The sequence below is a fragment of the Macrosteles quadrilineatus genome, unplaced genomic scaffold (genome assembly GCF_028750875.1).
Source record: "Macrosteles quadrilineatus isolate MER2022 unplaced genomic scaffold, UCM_ALF_1.0 Scaffold_2__2_contigs__length_208266976, whole genome shotgun sequence".
Taxonomy (NCBI): Eukaryota; Metazoa; Arthropoda; class Insecta; order Hemiptera; family Cicadellidae; genus Macrosteles; species Macrosteles quadrilineatus.
This window is the reverse complement of record NW_026542595.1, coordinates 206,594,574-206,615,340: the sequence shown is the minus strand read 5'-3', so window position 1 is coordinate 206,615,340 and position 20,767 is coordinate 206,594,574. Positions and strand designations below refer to the sequence as shown.

Below are 20,767 nucleotides of genomic sequence, written 5' to 3'. Positions count from 1 at the left end.
TGTAGCTGGGGTGCAAAGTATTAAGACCACGGCCACCTTTAACTCCAGGCCGCAGCCTGGTAGAATTGGCAACGTCACAAGTAGGGTTGTTTAGTGTGAGACTTCCCATAAGATAACAGGGCAGACGGGTGACATCAGCTCATTAATTTGCACTATATTTGTTCAAATTTATGAACATAAATTTATTAAATTATTATTGAAAATAAAACATACAGCATTGAAAACCAAAACAATACGAATTGAAAATCTATATCTGTACATTTAAAGCAGAGTAAATATTTTCATGGTCCAGTAACCAAGCTTTCGTAAATACACAAATGCCATTAGCTGCTTCAAAACAAAACAGCTGTTACGACCCTACTTGCTACTTTGACGTTGCCACTTTGAAGGTTGCGGCCTGGAGTTGGTCGTGGTTTAGACTATGAACACAAAAAATTAAAAATCCTCGGAATAAAATAAAAGTTTGTCCGTACACGCGCTTGTTTTAGATTATAGGATATATATACATTAATTTTAACAGATAGTGTGTTTGGCCTCTGGGGACCACAAAATGAAAAATTAAATCGGTCCCGGGTCTAGGTCTTAATATGAGACCTAAGGTATAGCTTGTTCCCTATATGGGAAATTTGCTAATAAAAGTATTGCTTGAGCAATAAAAACATAACCTAATCCTCTCAAAGGGAGTTTAACCTATGAATACAAACCTTATAAGAAGCTAAATGCTTATGGAGAATAGTCAGACTCAAATTTTGCCACCAAAATGAGCTTCGCACGGCCACGCTACTCTCTTTCTCTCTCAGCCAATTCTTTGTCTCTCTCTCTCTCTGACTCAGTCAATTGACTTGGCAGCAAGCTTGTGATAGTAGCCCCTTCGCTACCTAGCAGGACCCACGAGAACTACCCGAAATACAAATACTCCCTGACTGAATTTTTAACATAGGCATTGCGCTTCTTATCTGGTTTGTATTCAATTGGTTTTACTAATATTATCAGACACAATATCACACACAAAAGAATTGTTAAAAAAGGACATCCTAGAATTTTAGTTCCAGTAAAGCTGAACTTAAGAAAGATAGATAATATGATAAAAAAAACTATATATCCTTCCAATTGTTCTAGTTAGGACTAAATTGTAAAGTTTATTTTTCGTTAAATGTGGCAAGTAATCTTGTGCTTTTATGTCTTACTGTTTAAAAACTTTAAAAAAATCATAAAAATAATAAAATATATAATTACTACCACAAATGTTGCTTTACTTCCCACTCATATAAATTACGTAGGCCTATATAAATTAACCACTTTAATTTTTCTTAATATTTATACATCTACGATAAAGCTCAAAAGTTTCAAGAGCTTATATTTCTCATTTCTTACATTTAGAGGTCAAAATAATTTGGTATGAAAGTGAACCTGATTCCAACTTCACATTCCAAAAGCCAACTTTATCCAAGTTGTTGACTTTATCCAATTTCTGTTAGTTTTTTTTATTTCCACCACCAGAGACAGGTTAACAAGTTCAAAATGCATTTGAGATTTTTTTCATTATTGCTACATAAATAATACAATTTTCAACATAGCAGAACTAAAGCATTTTATTGTATTTCTTTATATATATGTTACGATAGACATACTTAAAATACACTATTAATTGTGTAACTGACTTGTGTGTCAAGAAAAAATTTGCTGCATTTGAGATAAACATTTAATTTATTCTATTTATGTAAACAATATTTTAGCCAGTAATCAACAAAATAATTAACAGCTATTGAACCAAACAAATACATGAATAATGCAATACTATAAAGCGAAACCATAACCAGGCAACTAAAAAATATATCAAATTTCCCCAAAACCACTACAAGAAACTTTCAAAGAAACTGAATTCAAGTGAAAAACATAGGAGCATTGTTGACGATGTAGGGATGAATGGTTCTTTTTTCCATCTCCATAGCCAAGTTGTCCAAATTGATTCGATCCCTGCAAACCAATTGAAAGTCTAAGTAGAATACAAATAATTCAGAGTTACAGAATATCCAATGGTGAATTTGACAATACAAAATAAAAGTTTCAATTATTTATCATTATCAATTATTGAGATGGGGACGCCAACTAGGTACGTATTTCAATTTAACCCAAATATGAGTGAAGGATGAGTGTAGAATGCTGTGAGATTATGTGTGTGGCTTTGTTACTAAGATCAGTTGTAGTTTCAGTAGCCAGGATCATTTGTTTAATATTTTCAGTTTCTTTAAGAGTCGAGTTTGATTTTAGTGGTAATAATGATATTTGATCAATAAAAACAACTAGTTTCTATGTAGATTTATCATTAACATATAATTACTCAGACAGCGATGCACACCTAGGTAGATGTTTTATGCTGAATGTTAATTAATACACAGTGAAGAATGGATTAAGAAAATCTGTGTATCTTAGTTACTGTCAACAAGATACTGTTTCTTAAGTCAGAATTATAAATAAATACCCAGATGAAGGACAGCTGAGTCCAGTTTAGAAGCACCAAAAAACTCTTGACATTTCTTGGGATTGGACAGTGGACCTTTTGATTAACATACCTGACATTTAGTTGACAGTTACTCAGTTAACTTATTGTTGTGACTCACCCCTCCAGGAAGACTTTGCCACGAGCCGCAGCCAGATGGGCTAAGTACGTGGGCGCGGGGTAGCTGACGGAGCGAGTGCACCGTGAGAACATGTGGCACAGGAAAAACGTCAACTCTTCCAAGTCATCCTCATTTATCATGTTGTCGTCCCACAGTTTGTGATACTTGGTAGGCCTGCTAGTCCCCTGTCAGACAAACCCATTCATGGAAATGCCAAATCACTACATGCATAACAGCAACAGTTTACATAAGATGGCATCCGCAATAACTAACACCAAGACTTAAAAAAAAACAAATATATTTTGTCTCATTGGATTTTGACTCAAATATTTCCTGAAACTTGCCAGATTTAATCGCTATTGAAATAACACCTGGGAACCCATGCACAAATTGTGCATTTCAATTAGGTTCAAATTTGATTTGCTTAGCGAAACAAAAAATACAATACCTTCTACCTTTCAAAGGTTGGGTTCGTTTCAGACAGTTAGTTATTAGGTGGATTAAACTAATAATTTACAAATTAGATGTAATAATTAAATCTACACCATAAAGAGTTCTAGGTATTTGTCCACCCCAATCCGGTTGCCCCATCACAATAAATGTAGGCTGTTTAAAAGTCATGTTCATAAACCTGTTTCGTCTCTTGTTTGCAATCTAATTGTGGTTAAACATTTAACTGAAGAATGAGCGCCAGATTTCTGATATAGTTTATTTTTTTGTTAAATCAATACACTCTAGATTTTTTGTTACAGTATTAACACTTGCAACAGAATTTTGGCGATTCATAATTAAAATTTGTTCATCTAAACACAGTATTTTCAAAATAGTGGGAGATGATGTTATTTCGACCTGATTGCAGGATACACTTGTCTTTTGGGATTGTGGAGATTGTCAAGATGTTGCTACAATCTCTAGAGGTAATGATGATTTCTGGTTTGATTGAAACTTAATTCTCTTTAATGGGCATGGCAGTTTCCTCATTTCCAAATATCTTGCATATCATGTATCATTTCATCTTTGTTTACAGTAACTGTTGTGACGCATAGCGGCACGCTATATTTCTTATAGTGTCAGCGCTTCGTGTGGCAGGGCTGCATAGCGAAATCGTCAGCCCACCGCGAGCAAGCGAACGGCTTCCCCCACCGACCTTTCCCAACCTTCTTCCCACTTCGACCCTGGTCTGCAACTAGAACTGTCTAAGAAGGAACTGCTCATCTAGAATTCCTACTAATGGCTAAGTTTACAATAATTAGATAAGCTAGCGGTTAAGCAATATGTCAGGCTAGTTAGCAAACACGGGGGAGACCTACAAGGGTCGTCCCGGCATAGGATAAAATGTAGGAACTAACAATTACGGTTCGAAGCTTAAGGCTTCGAACCATTTGTAACAGGATTAGAGCAGCACTCTTCCCCAGAAGTTTTCATAGTTCTTTTCATTTAATTGTTAGGTATTTCTTATTTAAGTAGTTCAATCACCAACCAATCTTTCTTTAACAGTCGTTTTCTAGGTCACAGGTTTTGGAAGGATAGTTTTTTAGTAAATTAGTTGTATTAGCATAAATCAAAGCTGGCTATGCAAGCTTCCGGTCTGGGTAAAAGATCTCCGTCCTCTGGTCCCCAACACGTCTTTCATTAATTAATTTGGTAGCAGAATCAGCACACTTAGTTTAGTTTTACACCACCGTCAATCAGTAGTAGTGAGTTCACCCCCAAAAAACGGCTATACTGTTTTTTCTTTCTTTTTTGTTACTTAAGGTCAATTCTTGACATTTTGGATTCAGTGTTGGAAGGGGGTAGGTACAAAAGAAAATTATAGCCTACAAGGCATTTGCTTGGGTTGTGATATGTTTTTGTATGCCATTAAAATCACTTTGTTAAGTGGGTTGATTGTGAATCCGTTCCTTCCTATGGTCTCTAACTCGTATGATGCAATGAAACTGAAATAAACTGAATTTGATGGTTGAAACTGAACATAAACAAACCACCATACAACCTAAAACAAGAGCTTTGGGTATAGAAACAGTAATTATAAGATGGCACACCTGAAGACTGGCATGGCTGACCAAGTAGAAGTCTGCCTGGGTCGGATGAGTGATCTCAGTGTCCACTACAGTTCCTGGCAGCACGTTGCCCTTGCGGTCCATGTCGTTCTTATTGATGGGAAAGAACCGTGTGTGATGTCTCTTCTGAACCACCAAGAAAGTGACAGGCAGTTCACGGCCTAGCTCCATGCGACAAGCTGCCTTAATACAAGTCATCTCAACTTGTAGCACCTGCAAACATATTATTAGGATCAAATTTACCACTTAGAAACAGGTAGGTGAAGGGTGAATTTGTGTGGAAGGCCCTGCAGTGGTCAGGTCAGTGAGTGAGAAACACCTTTGTTGAGTACCAGCACTAAGTTAGTAGGTACACACCTGCATAAACTGGCCTTCACTGACACCGTCGCGGTAGAAGATGATTCTGGTCGGCTCCCGTCCATTCTTCATCTTGTAGTACTTCAGGTGCTTGATTACAATCTTGTGCAGGTCTGCGATGATTTCTTGTTTGGGAGGTTGCAGTTGATACAACATATTGTATTGGAATTGCAGTGGGTCATGACTAGCTGTAACCTGTCCATAAACATTATTGTTATTTTACATATTTTTTTGTATACTACACAATTTTCGGTAGGTAGCTTTAGACTTAATAGATGCAGGTTTACCAGCTTTTACTGGTCAATATTTTAACCGTTTGCGTCCCACCTCTAAAACCAGAAATTTGCCTTGTTTTATGTCTCTTTATGTTTTATTTTCTTATACTCTCTGATTTGATTTTCTATAAAAGAAAATGGCATAAGACACTATTTTATTTTACCAGTTAGTGTTTTTATGAAAATGTATATGCTGGAAGAGTTTCCTTCTCACCCAGCGCAAGCTTGTGTTTTGGGATGTATATTTTACATGTATTCACTTATGAATGTATCACATGTATGAAAATTATTGTCAGTGTGTCCTAAATAAAAATGGAACTGAGATGTTGTGTGGTTGTCACAAAACTGATATCACATTGTACCTGTTGTACGTCAAAATCTAATTGTTTTGATTTAAAACTTGTTCTCAAATATTTTGTATTTGTACTTGGTTTTTTATGCCAAGCTAAAACAGTAACAGTCTCACTCAAATGACCTTGCTTTTATAGGATACAGTTTTTTAGTAGGCCTATGGAGAAAACTAGAGATTCCATTTTGATGTCAAATTTATAGCCAGTTTTAGCACTAAAAATGTAGTTGAAAATTGTGCAACCGACAGTGTATGCTAATATACTACTGTTTTTAGCGAATTTCCCTATAGGGAAGTAGCTACCGTAGGTGGCTTGGTAAGACCTACGCCCCGGGACCGATTTACTTTCTCATTTTGATGTGCCCAGAGGCCAAAAACACAATTCATTCAAATTTTTATATATGTATTTTTCTCATTTTGACCCTCAAAACACAAAATTTCCCAATTTCTCTGTAGACCTTTAAAAGAGCTTAAAACAAATAATTAAGTATAGTACAAAGTGTTTTTGTACTTTTATTGGTAACGGAGAAAATTGTTAATTTAAAATTCCCATGTTATTATTATGGAGAATATTGTAAAATGTTTTAGTTTGCTTGTTTATGGATATATATTTTGATCAAACTCGGAAAATTTATTTATTTTATACTCAATTTATTTATTTTTGTTCTATTAGTTTTTAATTATACTAAAAAACACTTTATTAGTTTCCTTGTAGCAGCAAACCTAGGAACTCGTTAAACCTAATGTTATTTAAATAGATTTTATTGAAAACCAATTCAGACAAATGGAAATTCGCTTAGTCGGCAGGTTTGCTGCGGCAGGGGTATTTATCAAATATTCCAACTTTTTAACTAAGCCAAATTCAAAACAGTTTTCGACTCTAGCATATTCTGTGAGAGGCTGGTAGAGGTCTGTTGACTACGACTACGTACAGCGGCTACGGATGGAATGTGTCTCTGATCAGGCGATGGATGAGTTACGTCTGCTCCCATCAGCATTGTTCCTCTCAACAGCTCCATCACTCTGTCAGGTCTGAAACAATTACATAACCCACTGACTTTTTGACGGCACACCATTTCCAAAATTCTAAAAATTTAGAAACTACACACGTCTTTTGCATTTAATCTTTAGGTAGATAGCTTCCAAGTGGTAAATAAATAAATCTTTATTGTCACATATAACGTTTAAAAAATACAGTATAGCATTTGCCATACAACGTGCATCTGCAAATTGTAACTTAGAAATTGCAGTGACATTGTCAATAAAAACATGATAAGACTAATAAAAGAATTAAAGTTAGAAACAAATTCATTAATACACATCCTGATCAGCTAAGAACTCATCAATACTATAATAGGGTTTTCTTAAAATAAAATTAGCAAGGCTGCTTTTGTTACTCCTAATTCTTTAAAAATTGGTTTATGTTCTCCGTGGTGTAAATGTCATTATTCTTTAAAAAAATCTGAATATGTGTTTTAGTGGTTTAAATTTTTATGCATGTTGTGGACGTGAAGCAGATGTTTCCACCAATTCTGTAGACCCCCCCACCTGGATTTTTGGTTGTCTGTTAATACTAGGGATGGACGGGATTGAATTTTTAGTTCGGGACGGGACGGGACGGGATTTTTATTTCCTTCCCGATTTTCGGGACGGGACGGGATTTTTTTCTGTTCATAAAAAGAAAGTACTACTGTATTGCAGTTACCAAAAAAGACATACGAAATCAATTTTTACCATTTGTGGCACTGATTTATAAAAACCAAAAAATGGGTAACAATTTACAGGTACCTATAGAAACTTGTGACTCGCGGGTCACGGGGTGATCGTCTGTATGACTCACGGTCACGGCGCGATCGTCGGTATGACTCGCGGTCAAGGCGCGATCGTCGGTAGGACTCCGCGGTCAAGGCGCGATCGTCGGTAGGACTCCACGGTCACGGCGCGATCGTCGGTATGACTCGCGGTCACGGCGCGATCGTCAGTATGACTCGCGGTCAAGGCGCGATCGTCGGTAGGACTCCACGGTCACGGCGCGATCGTCGGTATGACTCGCGGTCACGGCGTGATCGTCGGTATGACTCGTGGTCACAGCGCGATCGTCGGTAGGACTTCGCGGTCACGGCGCGATCGTCGTTATGACTCCGCGGTCACGGTGTGACTGTCGGTATGACTCCGCGGTCACAGCCCGATCGTCGTTATGACTCGCGGTCACGGTGCGATCGTCGGTCCAATAATCGCGGCCACGGGGCGATCGTCGTTATGACTCCGCGGTCACGGCGTTATCGTCGAAACGACTTTGTCTCTTGCGTTCGCGGACCTATCGCTCGCAATAACAGCGTTATCGGCACTCGCGAAGCGGAAAAATCGCCGACGATCGGACCAAATCCCGTCCCGAAAAATTCCCGAGTCAAATGTAATCCCGTCCCGATAATCGGGAGTATTTTTTTCCCGAAAAATTCCCGAAATTTCGGGACCCGTCCATCCCTAGTTAATACAGTAATCTTATGGTGGGAATTTCCTGTGCCCTGCAGAAGCACTGTGATCTAGTACGTACAGTTGTACAACCCAACTTTCTCGCACTAAATGTACTTTTTTAATAAAATTAAGTTAAAATGCCTTTCAAAATAAAATCTCGTTAAGAACACATTTTATTTCATAACCTGGTAATACGTTTGCAAATATGGGCAGCAGTTATTTCTGCCACTTTTAAATTTTTTTTTATTACCAAGGGCGGGTGGCACATTTATATACACATCTTATGCAGGGTTCTTATAGTAAAAACAAAAATAACTATCTACGCACTAAGATATTTTTTTTAATTTTTATTTCTAGTTGAAATCAAGGGTGCCCACCAGATTACTGTGCTGGGCGTCTTACTGGAGGGTCTAGCTAGATAGTTCAGTAGTAGGCCTAATTCATTTTTTTATAGAAAACATGCCTACATCATTAACAGCTATTTTTTGTACCCCCCTTGCCCTACTGTAATGACACTCATGGTAGGAATGTATGTATGCTCTTATTTTTTAGGGTGAATCAGTGAAATGGGCTATTTTTTTAGAACGTTGGCGAGTAGTGGGGAAGAAGGAAAGGGGTCAAGTAAGTTACCCTGCGGTCCCAACCTCTGGAAGTTTAGTTGCCATGCAGCGTTGGACCGGACCACAGCGTGGTTTCGCCGTCAAGGCATTTTATTAAAACGGTGAATGAATTATTGCACATTCATTTTGGTCTGCTCTCTCGAGTTCCATCGAGACATGCAATTCAGGGATGGAACTTGTAAGAAACAGGACAAACTACAAAAAGTAGAGGCGGGAGTATTATAACTGTGCAGAATCCGAAAAACAATTGAATCAGTTAAGCGATTGTCCCTGTTGATCTATCCGACGGCTTAGCAAAGCACTTTTAACGAATAACTTTCCGTGCCAACGGTGAGACGAATTTTGCATCAAGATCTTAACATGCAAAATTAAGGTTGTGCAAGCCTTGAATATGCGTGTCTCTCAATCCCGCATTACTTTTTGTGAGCATATGCTTCAACCTGTGGATGAGTGATGAGTCTCATTTCCAATTATCGAGATATGTCAATAAGCAAACTTTAGATATTGGTGGGCTCCCAAGCACTTCACGAATCGCCAGTTCACTCTAATAAAGTTAGGGTTTGGTGTGCCGTTTCTTCCCGTGACATAAAACGGGGATATTGCCCCTTTGATCCTCCGACCTCAGCTCCTGCAACTTTTTTGTGGCTTGACTATAAAGTTTAAGGATTTGACCCCGATATTATTTTTAAGGCTTGACACTTTTTCTGTTGTTTTAAGACAAACTACCACTCATTCATGGTGTCTACTAAACCTGGTTTGAAAAATTCAAGGAGTTTTCCAGGAGAATTCAAGACAAATTCCTGAATTTTAAGAGCTACTATCGAAACCCGTTCAACTAATCGCAACCCGCTTATAATAATTTATTATTACTATTAATGATTATTTTAATTTAAAACAAAACTTTTCCAAAGAAAAATATTTTATACAACATAATAAAACAGTATAACTAGTAGGTAGGGCGACACCAGCTATCATCTCCTGCGATCGTGGGAATACCGGTGAGCATATCTTGCAGTCTCGTCAACAGAGGCAACCGATCGCGGCAAAACAGGTTCGCATATTTTATGATTTCAGTGACACCGATAATCGTCTCCCGCGATCGCGGCAATACCAGTGAACATATCCTGCGGTTTCGGCAACACCGATAGTCGTCTCCCGCGATCGCGGCAAAACCCGTGAGCATATTCTGCGGTTTCGGCAACACCGATAATCGTCTCCCGCGATCGCGGCAATACCCGTGAGTATATCCTGCGGTTTCGGCAACACAGATAATCGTCTCCCGCGATCGCGGCAAACCCATGAGCATATCCTGCGGTTTCGGCAACACCGATAATCGTCTCCCGCGATCGTGGCAATACCCGTGACCTTATCTCGCGGTTTCGGCAACACCGATAATCGTCTCCCGCGATCGCGGCAATACCCGTGAGCATATCCTGCGGTTTCGGCAACACCGATAGTCGTCTCCCGCGATCGCGGCAAAACCCGTGAGCATATCCTGCAGTTTTGGCAAAACCGATAATCGTCTCCCGCGATGGTGGCAATACCCGTGAGCATATCCTGCGGTTTCGGAAACACCGATAATCGTCTCCCGCGATCGCGGCAATACCCGTGAGCATATCCTGCGGTTTCGGCAACACCGATAATCGTCTCCCGCGATCGCGGCAATACCCGTGAGTATATCCTGCGGTTTCGGCAACACAGACAATCGTCTCCCGCGATTGCGGCAATACCCGTGAGCATATCCTGCGGTTTCGGCAACACCGATAATCGTCTCCCGCGATCGTGGCAATACCCGTGACCTTATCTCGCGGTTTCGGCAACACCGATAATCGTCTCCCGCGATCGTGGCAATACCCGTGAGCATATCCTGCGGTTTCGGCAACACCGATAGTCGTCTCCCGCGATCGCGGCAAAACCCGTGAGCATATCCTGCGGTTTTGGCAAAACCGATAATCGTCTCCCGCGATCGTGGCAATACCCGTGAGCATATCCTGCGGTTTCGGAAACACCGATAATCGTCTCCCGCGATCGCGGCAATACCCGTGAGCATATCCTGCGGTTTTGGCAACACCGATAATCGTCTCCCGCGATCGCGGCAATACCCGTGAGTATATCCTGCGGTTTCGGCAACACCGATAATCGTCTCCCGCGATCGCGGCAATACCCGTGAGCATATCCTGCGGTTTCGGCAACACCGATAATCGTCTCCCGCGATCGCGGCAATACCCGTGAGCATATCTCGCGGTTTCGGCAACACCGATAATCGTCTCCCGCGATTGCGGCAATACCTGTGAGGATATCTTGCCGTTTCGGCGACACCGATAATCGTCTCCCGCGATCGCGGCAAAACCCGTGAGCATATCCTGCGGTTTTGGCAAAACCGATAATCGTCTCCCGCGATCGTGGCAATACCCGTGAGCATATCCTGCGGTTTCGGAAACACCGATAATCGTCTCCCGCGATCGCGGCAATACCCGTGAGCATATCCTGCGGTTTCGGCAACACCGATAATCGTCTCCCGCGATCGCGGCAATACCCTTGAGTATATCCTGCGGTTTCGGCAACACCGATAATCGTCTACCGCGATCGCGGCAATACCCGTGAGCATATCCTGCGGTTTCGGCAACACCGATAATCGTCTCCCGCGATCGTGGCAATACCCGTGACCTTATCTCGCGGTTTCGGCAACACCGATAATCGTCTCCCGCGATTGCGGCAATACCCGTGAGGATATCTTGCCGTTTCGGCGACACCGATAATTGTCTCCCGCGATTTCGGCAACAAAAGCGGTAGTGTTTGGTTAGCCGACGATTCCGATGACCGGGCTGTGGATTCCCGGAGGTTTGGGTGGATTCCTGGAGTTTTCCAGGACATTTCAAGGTAAGATAAAATTCCCGGAGTTTTCCCGGTTTTCCCGAATTTCCCGGAGAGTAGACACCATGTCATTTAATATGTTTATAATCAATAAATCAATGTTATGATGTTTGACCTTTTTTAGTACCTACCAAAAAATCGCCCGTTTCACTGACTCACCCTGAACAAAACATGCAAGAAAAAAAATGAATCATGATTTTTCACATTTCTGCCCATTTTAGGCCATGTAGTGGGTCCTGCCCAGTTAAGGTCACCTGAGTAATAAACTTACGCTTTCTGATTCCTGTTAACTGTGTGATTCACTCCTTCCAGCTTGGTGTTAATCTTCTGCAAAAGGTTTTTTGCAGTAGCTTGGTTCATCTTCTTTGTAGCTGTTTCCGAATACAAACAACTAGTGGGCAATCCTACTTCCGTATCACCAATCTTCTTCACGATATCTACGAATCAACAACATATGGGTCAAACTGGATCTGGTATCAATAGTTGCAAACATAAAATCAAATTAATAGTTATATAACTTACAGATAGTGAGTAAAGTGGTTTTTCAGAGAAAAGAATCAAGCTTCAAATTTAAATAGACTCTTCAAGCTAGTATCACTAAGGCGTAAAATGACTCTTTTCAACCTGAGCTCATTTTTCTCGAGTGGGGCGAAGGCGAAGTCGGAAATAAGGGAGGGTTGAAAAGACACTTTTTGCCCGTGTGATGAACTATATTCTTTGTCATATTGCAACATAGTTTAACAAACTAAGTAAGGAAACAAATATATTTTAAATAAAAATAACTTCTCTAAACGACTTTCAGCTTGTTTTCAATAGTGCTAATGCAAATAAGCAGCTTTTCAGTAAAGGATTTGATCATTTTGTCTATTGCGATTGTCTTGGTGTACATTATGCTATCAATATGTCAAACTATTGCTACAACCAATCAAATAAATTAATACATAATTTGATCAATTCAATACATGTGATTGCTTACAATTGCAGTTTACAACTGTTTCAACAATTTTTTGCTGTCTAGGGTCAAAAAAGGTTTTTACTCCCTAAGGATTTGTAAAAGAGCTACTTTAGACCCGCAACGCATGTATTTAAAATGGATGTTTTTACTGCAGTATAACAAAAAATACATCATTAACACAAATCGCACATTAGGGCCAATATTTTTTCTCCAATTTATAGTTTTTGTTGCAGAGCTTGTTTCATAGAGGCACAAAATAATTTGCCAAATTTAAAAATGTTTATAGGAAACCTACTCTCCATTTACATGGTTAATCATCTTCATAAATCAGCCTACTTATAGTTAAACCAACCTACAGTAGTTAAAATTAACATTTAAACAAAAAAGTTTATTTTCAAGCTTACTTATAGCATTTTGCATGTAAGAATTAATTCAATCCATAAATGAACCGTTTCTTGTTGATCATTGGATTTTTTCATTCATCCACTCACCGTAATTTTATGAAGTCTTGTACATGACTTGTCAGATCTAGCAGAAATATTACTGCATATTTTTAGGTTAAGTAGGTTGACAAATTACTTGATTGATCATAAGTGAGAATCAGATTGCAAAACTCTCAAGTAAAATACCCAAAGATGAGCAAACTGGAATTTTTTATCTGTGATTTTAAAATTTACTGTTTCTGAATGTATTATGATGTCTGTAATATAAGTTTTCACAACGATTGTGTAAAGATAGTCTTTACGACACGTGTAGAAATTTAAGGCACTAGCCTAAGACTATTTATGCAAGTTGCATACACTACTTAACCTACACCCGTTTTTAACCAACTAAAAATCACTCATAACTTCTAAGAGAGGTTATGTTTTAATTTATAACCTCTCGTTGCCACTGATGATACTCAATACATCATTGAAACGACTCATTGTACAAACAACTCATTGCACCACTTATTTTATAATCGATTAAATTTAACTTAACAGCTGATAAGTTGACTTTCAAAGCATTACAATTTTACTTCTCTCAATCCTTGAACCTCATTAGTCCGTTACTAGAGCTATAAAAAAAACAATGTGGTAAAGTGGATCTTTTTAATTCTGAATTAATTGAAAAGGCTAGTTTAAAGAACCGGTCGTAGGTTAAAGTTATTTCGATAAGTTGTAATTAAGTTTAGCAACAAATAACTATGACAGCTATCTTGACTGTCTGTGGAAGGTTTGTTGTAGTGTTGGGTGTGTCACGTCTCGTTTACTTACTGTATACATGCTTGTCCTTGTCGGGCATAACTACAACAGCTATCTTGACATTATCCGCCTTGTATTTGCGGAAGCTTTCTCGAAGTAATCGCTGAAGCTCGCTGTGATTTATATATCTAGTGGTTACTAGACAGTCCATGTAGATGGGTTCTGCTATTTTCATTCCTGTTTCCCTGCAGCACTCTTGGAATCTCTGACTAACCCTCCTGTAATTTCACAGTTGTTTCAAAAAGTCTGAATTTTTAATTTCTTCAATTTATCAATTGTTAACGATTTACCAATACAAACAAGTCTTAATAAAAATGCTGTTTAGTCATTCACGTCCATAAATGGGTTACCGAACTTAACTAAAATTTGTAAATAGCAAGTTTAATGTTGTAAATTGTATTTCACATTCCATTATTTTGTTTCGTTGCCCTGAATTAATAATGAGAATTAAGGCTGACAAAATTATTTAACTATCAGCAAGCATTTACCATAATGCATTATGTAAAAAATAGTTAACTTGTATTTATATTTTGTATTGAATCACAGAAACAAATGTTGTTCACTTGCTATGTGTAAAGAAGTTTTTAGAATAATCAATGAGCTGACAGGTATTGGAGAGAACCTGGTGATGTCGTACACTCAAATCCAGTCAATCACTAGTGGATTATCAAAGTGATAATGCATGTTGCAAGCCTGAAGCAACTTAGCCTCAAGTAAAGTGTGGAAAGTTTCTGAGCATCAGCCTAGCATCCTAGTGTGTTAAAAACCCACACATGATAACAAATAACAGCCATTCATGATATACAAACAGGACATTCTCTGTATTATAGAAGACACAGGTTGTGACACGATGTTGCTTTACCTGAGGTCTTCACATCTAATATAGTTGTCAGCAGACACAATGGCCCAATTGTCCAAGTTTTTGGCAGTCTTAAATGGCTGCAAGTTCCATTTTCCATCATCTGGCTGGACCTATTACAAAAATTAACGTTTCTCAACTTACTGGACATAGAAAAGAGGTACTCCCATCAACTTTAGTAAAATAACTTTTATACGCGATGATGATACAACTATAGAAACACTTAACAATGTTAGTAAACACTAAAGTCTTTTAGCATTCTTGACATTGTCCCATCTAGACTTGTAAATTAAGTACATTGTATGTAGTCATTTTAAGTAGGTCTTGTTTGAGTTTGTCAGTATGTGCATGGGTTTTGCCCTTGTTTTGTTTTGCTTTTTTTGCAGTTGCACAACACATTTTTTGCGTTTTTTGTGCCTTCTGTATTGCACATCTTGCTTGTATATGTTAGAATAAGACAATTATTTGATTGTCCTATTGAATTTTCATTTTTTATGGAATAGTGATTTTAATTTTGATCTACAAGCTAATTTAATGTTGAGTGAAAGAATGAAGAAATTGATAGGGAGTTATTTAGTTAAAATTGGTGAGTTTATACTAACATGTACAGTATAACATTAGTGCTGACAAATATTGTGTCAAAAATTTTAACGATTACACAGTGTTTCCAAAGAACTATTAATAAATATTTTATAAATATTGTGGTAACACAATATGAAAAATTTTTTTCAACAATAAACAAAATATGAAGTTTATGAAAAATTCGACATCACATAGAAATTTGTATTTTTCCAGATATTTTTATAAGCTAGTAAAAATTTCAAAACAAATTGTTAAGCAATTAGCATAAGGATAACAGTATTATGTATGGAAGTGAAAGATCTGCAAAACGTATAGAGAAAAAAATTTTGACAATTTTTTTCAACGAGAGCATTCTTGCGCTGCCCGTTTTTTCACAATTTCAACTTAAGATGAGGGCAGCGATTAAAAATCCTGCCAGTTAAGAGGTGTGGTCAGTGATACAGTTTTTTTGGCAAAAAAACTTAAAACCTATAGACATTAATCGCCAAGTGTGTGAAGTTTAAGGGAACAACGTAATGAATAAAAGATCTGAGAAAATTGTGCATTCAGATTAAAAATGGCCAATATGACGCTCATGAGTCATGACGAAGCAAAGGGCGGACGCCCGAGCATTGTGACTGATGGAACTGGTCGCTAAAGTTGATGACAAGGTTTGCGAAAAGCACTGATTCCTGATAACGGAGCTTTCACTTTGTTGTTACAATTTCAAACAACAAAGTCCATGAAACTTGAAGAAAAGTTTCGGTTTTAAGTTTTTTGCCAACAAAACCCGTATCACTGACAGCATCTCTTAACTGACAGGATTTTTAATCGCAGTGCTCATCTTAAGTTGAAATTGTAAAAAAAACGGGCAGTGAGAGAATTGCTTCTGTTGTCAAAGCTGGGTGCTGACTGAGTTGCCGGGTGCGCAAGCACCAAAATATACGAGATCGGCAAGCGCCTAGCAGCGTCAGAACGACACGTTCTTTACTTTCTCAATAGCCTTAGTATATCAAACAATTTCAAATCATGTCCTGTTAAGCTGATTTTTGACTGACCGTTTTATTTCCATACTCGATGTTCGGTGGAGTGAGGATTCTTGCAGGGACTTTGGTTAACTGTTGACCCACGTTTATTCCAAATTCATTGACACAACTGTCTTTGTTGTGCTTGACTTTGTTCATCTAAAACATAAAGAACAGTTAGTTATACAAGATATTTGATTACAGTTCCCTGAGTGAGTCAGCTATGAACGTTTTCGAGCCAAGTACGAAACTTGTTTACAGTTAAATAATTATACAACGATACTGTATACTGTGTCACAAGGACTTTCCAGAATAAGAGCATCGATAACCAAATTATCAAAAGATATTACAAACGTTATAAGACATTGAACTGAAAAAAAGCTGAAAATCATCAATTAACAACCTCTTGCCATATGTGAAAAAGTGCAACATTCTCCAAAACAATATTTGTTATAGTTTTTAACTAGACCACTGCATATTAATGTTTGAATATTGTACAAAACATATATGTTCAAAACATCAGTTGGAGAAAGAAATAACTGACTCCGATCAGCTTTAAACTTTTTAAACTTGAATCCAATTCTGCCTGTTTGTTGAGAATAGTGATTGTATGACTGTTTAGAATGTACAATACATGCCTCCTAATAATAGGTACGGTAGGTAAGTGTTTTGTTACTCTACAAAAAAAACCCTAAAAATAAAAATACTATTAGTTGTACAATTTAGTCCCACAAACTCACACAAACTGCACACTGTACTCATAAATATTTTATGTGATTTGAGAATTAAAAATTAAATACTCTACTGTTTTTTTTTTCAAACTGTAATTTTGATAAAATATCAAAATAGTATAATTTATTCAAATCTAGTAAGGTTTTAGTTTAAACTGATGTTAAGAGCTACGTACAGCATCCATGATCTTCTGTTTACGATCATGAGGTGGTTTGGCAGCCTCCCTGATCATAGCTCTAGTCTGATTTGCATCCAACTTTTTCATCATCACCTGAGCAATGACAACTGTGCACAGCTGAAAAAGATCAATCAGTCACAATCAAGCTTCATCAGAGGCATTTTATTTTTGGAAACGTTAAACTAAAAAAAAAAACAGTTTTAAAATTCAAGTCTTAACTATTTGTATACAATGCCTTAAGGCACACAAACATTAACAATCAGAAAGAACAAACTAATTTCACTTTACATAAACTTAAAATGTCAATTTTTACAAGCCAAAGAATTTTTGAATAGGGAACATAATTTTTGAAACATGTTGTTATGTTGTAATAACCAATATAATAACGCTATAATAATAACGTTATTATATTATAATTATTATAATAAGATATTTATATTATAACTAGTGTACCTGTTGCTCGAATTAGAGCATTTGCAAAATATTACAGGCGTTATTTTAAAACAAATAACAGTCATAATTTCCGATGACTTTAAAAGAGTTGGCTCAAAGATTATGGAAATACTCACGATGTACATAACACATCGATATAATCAACATTTCTTGTAAATATCTTATCATTTTCAAAAGCTGATCCAGTTTTTTAAATGTTTTCTACAAACATTTCCCACTCACAGCCACATTAGGTTGTCCATAATAATGATTATATATTAAAAAAAAATATTTCTTTTTTCTCCTTGGTTGTGTTCTATTAATGGTTCCATAGTTTGCAAATCAGCTTTCCCATGATTGCTCAAGACATGCAACACAGTGTTAATTCAGTTTTCTTTTTAGTATATCAAAATGGCTTTTCGCTTTTTTCCATTGTAATATTTACGCCAACCCAAATTCAAATAGTAAATATTTCATTTCAACCAAGTCAGTAAATGTTTTTAAGCCTCGTTCACACGGTGCGAGTTTACAAGCTACTCGCCAGCGTGTAAGAGCCGGCGAGTTGGCGAGTGTGCTTGTATTTGTTCTCACAGAGCTTGTCCACTCGCCAACTCGCAGACGTGTAGAAAGACGCCGGCAAGTCGGCGAGTGCGCTTGTAGTCGTTCACACGATGCTTTTTCCACTCGCTCAGTAGCTAGCTTGAGAACCAAATCCTCCGGCATCTTTTAATAACATGCACACAAGCACAAGCAACTGTGTTCACACTGGGCTGTTTTACACGCCTACTCACTCAAAAGCTGGCGTGTTAAGTAGCGGCAGCGTCAAATTTTTCCAGAGCTTTTTTACAAGCAGCTTTTCAGCGAGTACGTCGTTCACACTGAACTATTTTACTAGCTGCGTGTAAAAACTGTAAAGGTCGAACATTTTGGTATATGATACGTGGGGCTAAATCTTAAAAAAAAGCCTTATTGTTCACAAAGTTTCATGTAGCGTATTAATAATATCATAGACTGTACACCGACTCTCTGTGTATAGTCAATGATAATATATATTACCTCTGGTGGTAAGCAAATGTCTCCCTTAGGGTCCCCAACATGAAGACAAGGCAGGTTGGGAAACTGCAGTCTGTACCCCTTTACTTGCTGGAAATACTGGTCGATTTTCATCATAGTTCCTGGATCACTATCGTTTCTCTTGTACAGGAAACTATTTACGAAAACAGATGTTAATTGTTATGTCATTGTATTTTGCAGTGTGTTACCACGGAATAAGGACATAATACAGAACTGTCTGGAATCAGCTAGTGTCTACACCAGAATCTAGGATCGCTGTTGTTCGTCGTGTGGGCAGTAGGGGACAGAACTGGCCTCACTTCACTGTTCCTATCAACTGATCAGCTATTGCTATCAGCAAGTGAAATGTATATATATTTTTTAAACCCCGGTGACAGCAGCACTCTTAGATTCTTCAGTAGGCACTAGCATATTCAAATTAAATGTTTTTGTTTGGCTCAGTAAGGGTACTGGGTTAGGTCTTTAATTGTATGGTAATAAAGGGTGACCGAAAAATACCAGACGTTTTTAAGATAAACATTAACCGGTTGCGGTACGGAGGGAGACTCAAATGAATGAAACTAAATGAATAGGCAAAATATGTCGTGAGTTTTAACATCACTCGTTAAACTCTTGACATTACGTATTTAATTGCCTATCTTATATACTAAAAAACTTTTGCAAAACTTATGACAGCTAGCCTGACCATACAACTGGACCAAATTACACGCGGTTGGTATCAAGTGAAAGATATTTTCCTGTAGATGTGCAGAATCCCTTTATAAATTAAAATATGCTACAAAATTAGCACAAAAGTGAATTTTAAATTTAAAAAAATTAACAAAGGCCTTATGGGTTGCCATGTTGGTGATGAAATAACAACAAAATACAAACAGAAAATCAAAACAAATTAAAGAAATTCCAATCACATGTTTTATTCACATCGTGGATTGAAAATAGAGAAGTTTGCACAATACATACTTTTGGTCGAGTTTTCGACCACGGGGCAAGCTCTCGTAATAGTCTAATTAGTTTAGGGGCTACATAATGAATTTAAAAGCATCTAGTTGGTCGGTTGAATCATAAAAATTAGACATTAAAAATTTACCTAAAATTATAATAGAGGAAAATAGTTTTGATTTTTTTTAAAACAGATTGAAAAATTATCTCCTTTCATTATCTTTGTATTCTTTGGATGAATTTTGGAATTCAAGAGATATGTCATAAATTATGGTTTGAAAATATGATTAAAGTTAATTTAATTTTGTTTAGTCTTCTTAACACTTTAGCTACCAACTATACTCATACCTCAGTGAGGCTGAGTGTGACAGTAGGTAGGGAACGTGTTAAGCTTAACATTTGTTTTATAAAGATAATAATTGGTTTATCGATAAGTAAGGCATAATTTATCTTTATATTTACTTGACACTATTATTTGTATAACAAATTGTACTGCGAATGAATAAAGAGAATTTGAATTGAATATACCTTTTCTGGTTGGGAGGCGGCTTCACTCCAACGACCGTACGCTTCCGTCTTGAATTTGGAACTCCAGGGATGAAATATAATACTCTCAGTCCTTTCATAAAGTTTTTGAAATTCTCAAGTTCGTCTTCACTATATGAAAGTTCGCTTGGGTGAGGTTTGTTATACCCTTTTATGAATTCACACATAACGTCACTCACTACTCTTTCTTCAGGGAATGCCTTGTGAGCGACTAGAACACCATGGTAACAAGATTAGGAAGGATGTTAAACAATTTCTTATTTTTATTTGCATAATAGTCTTAAACATATCTTCATTACATAAATATGACCAAATGACATTTTCATTGTGTAATAGCCTCTGGATCAATGAATATGAGGTAAATGATTACATTACCTTGTTCCGGCAAGGGAACTTTCGTTTAGAAGGGCACTACCATAGCTACAGATTTTGGAGGCACTACCATAGCTACAGATTTTGGAAGTCCAACATCAGGTATAAAAAAATGAAAAAAAATGTCATGTAATCCACCCAATTTATTTGTATCCGTTGATACCAATTGATAAGCGCATGACAAAAACTCAAAAAATGAATAGAATTTTAAAACAACCC

At 37.5% G+C, this 20,767-nt stretch overlaps 1 protein-coding gene across 1 annotated transcript in view; it reads right to left on the bottom strand.

Moving 5' to 3' along the window:
- Positions 1-1,622: 1,622 nt before the first annotated feature.
- LOC128986690 (protein argonaute-2-like) overlaps positions 1,623-20,767 on the bottom strand; it is a 31,367-nt gene continuing 12,222 nt past the window's right edge. The window contains exons 9-20 of the mRNA XM_054407178.1: positions 20,159-20,387; positions 18,674-18,824; positions 17,183-17,302; positions 16,309-16,434; positions 14,693-14,802; positions 13,843-14,048; positions 11,903-12,068; positions 6,595-6,694; positions 5,039-5,233; positions 4,664-4,894; positions 2,622-2,806; positions 1,623-1,977 (exon numbers count right to left, since the gene is read on the bottom strand). Coding sequence (XP_054263153.1) covers positions 1,884-1,977; positions 2,622-2,806; positions 4,664-4,894; positions 5,039-5,233; positions 6,595-6,694; positions 11,903-12,068; positions 13,843-14,048; positions 14,693-14,802; positions 16,309-16,434; positions 17,183-17,302; positions 18,674-18,824; positions 20,159-20,387 — 1,913 coding nt within the window. The 3' untranslated portion in view covers positions 1,623-1,883. The remainder of the gene's footprint in view (positions 1,978-2,621; positions 2,807-4,663; positions 4,895-5,038; positions 5,234-6,594; positions 6,695-11,902; positions 12,069-13,842; positions 14,049-14,692; positions 14,803-16,308; positions 16,435-17,182; positions 17,303-18,673; positions 18,825-20,158; positions 20,388-20,767) is intronic.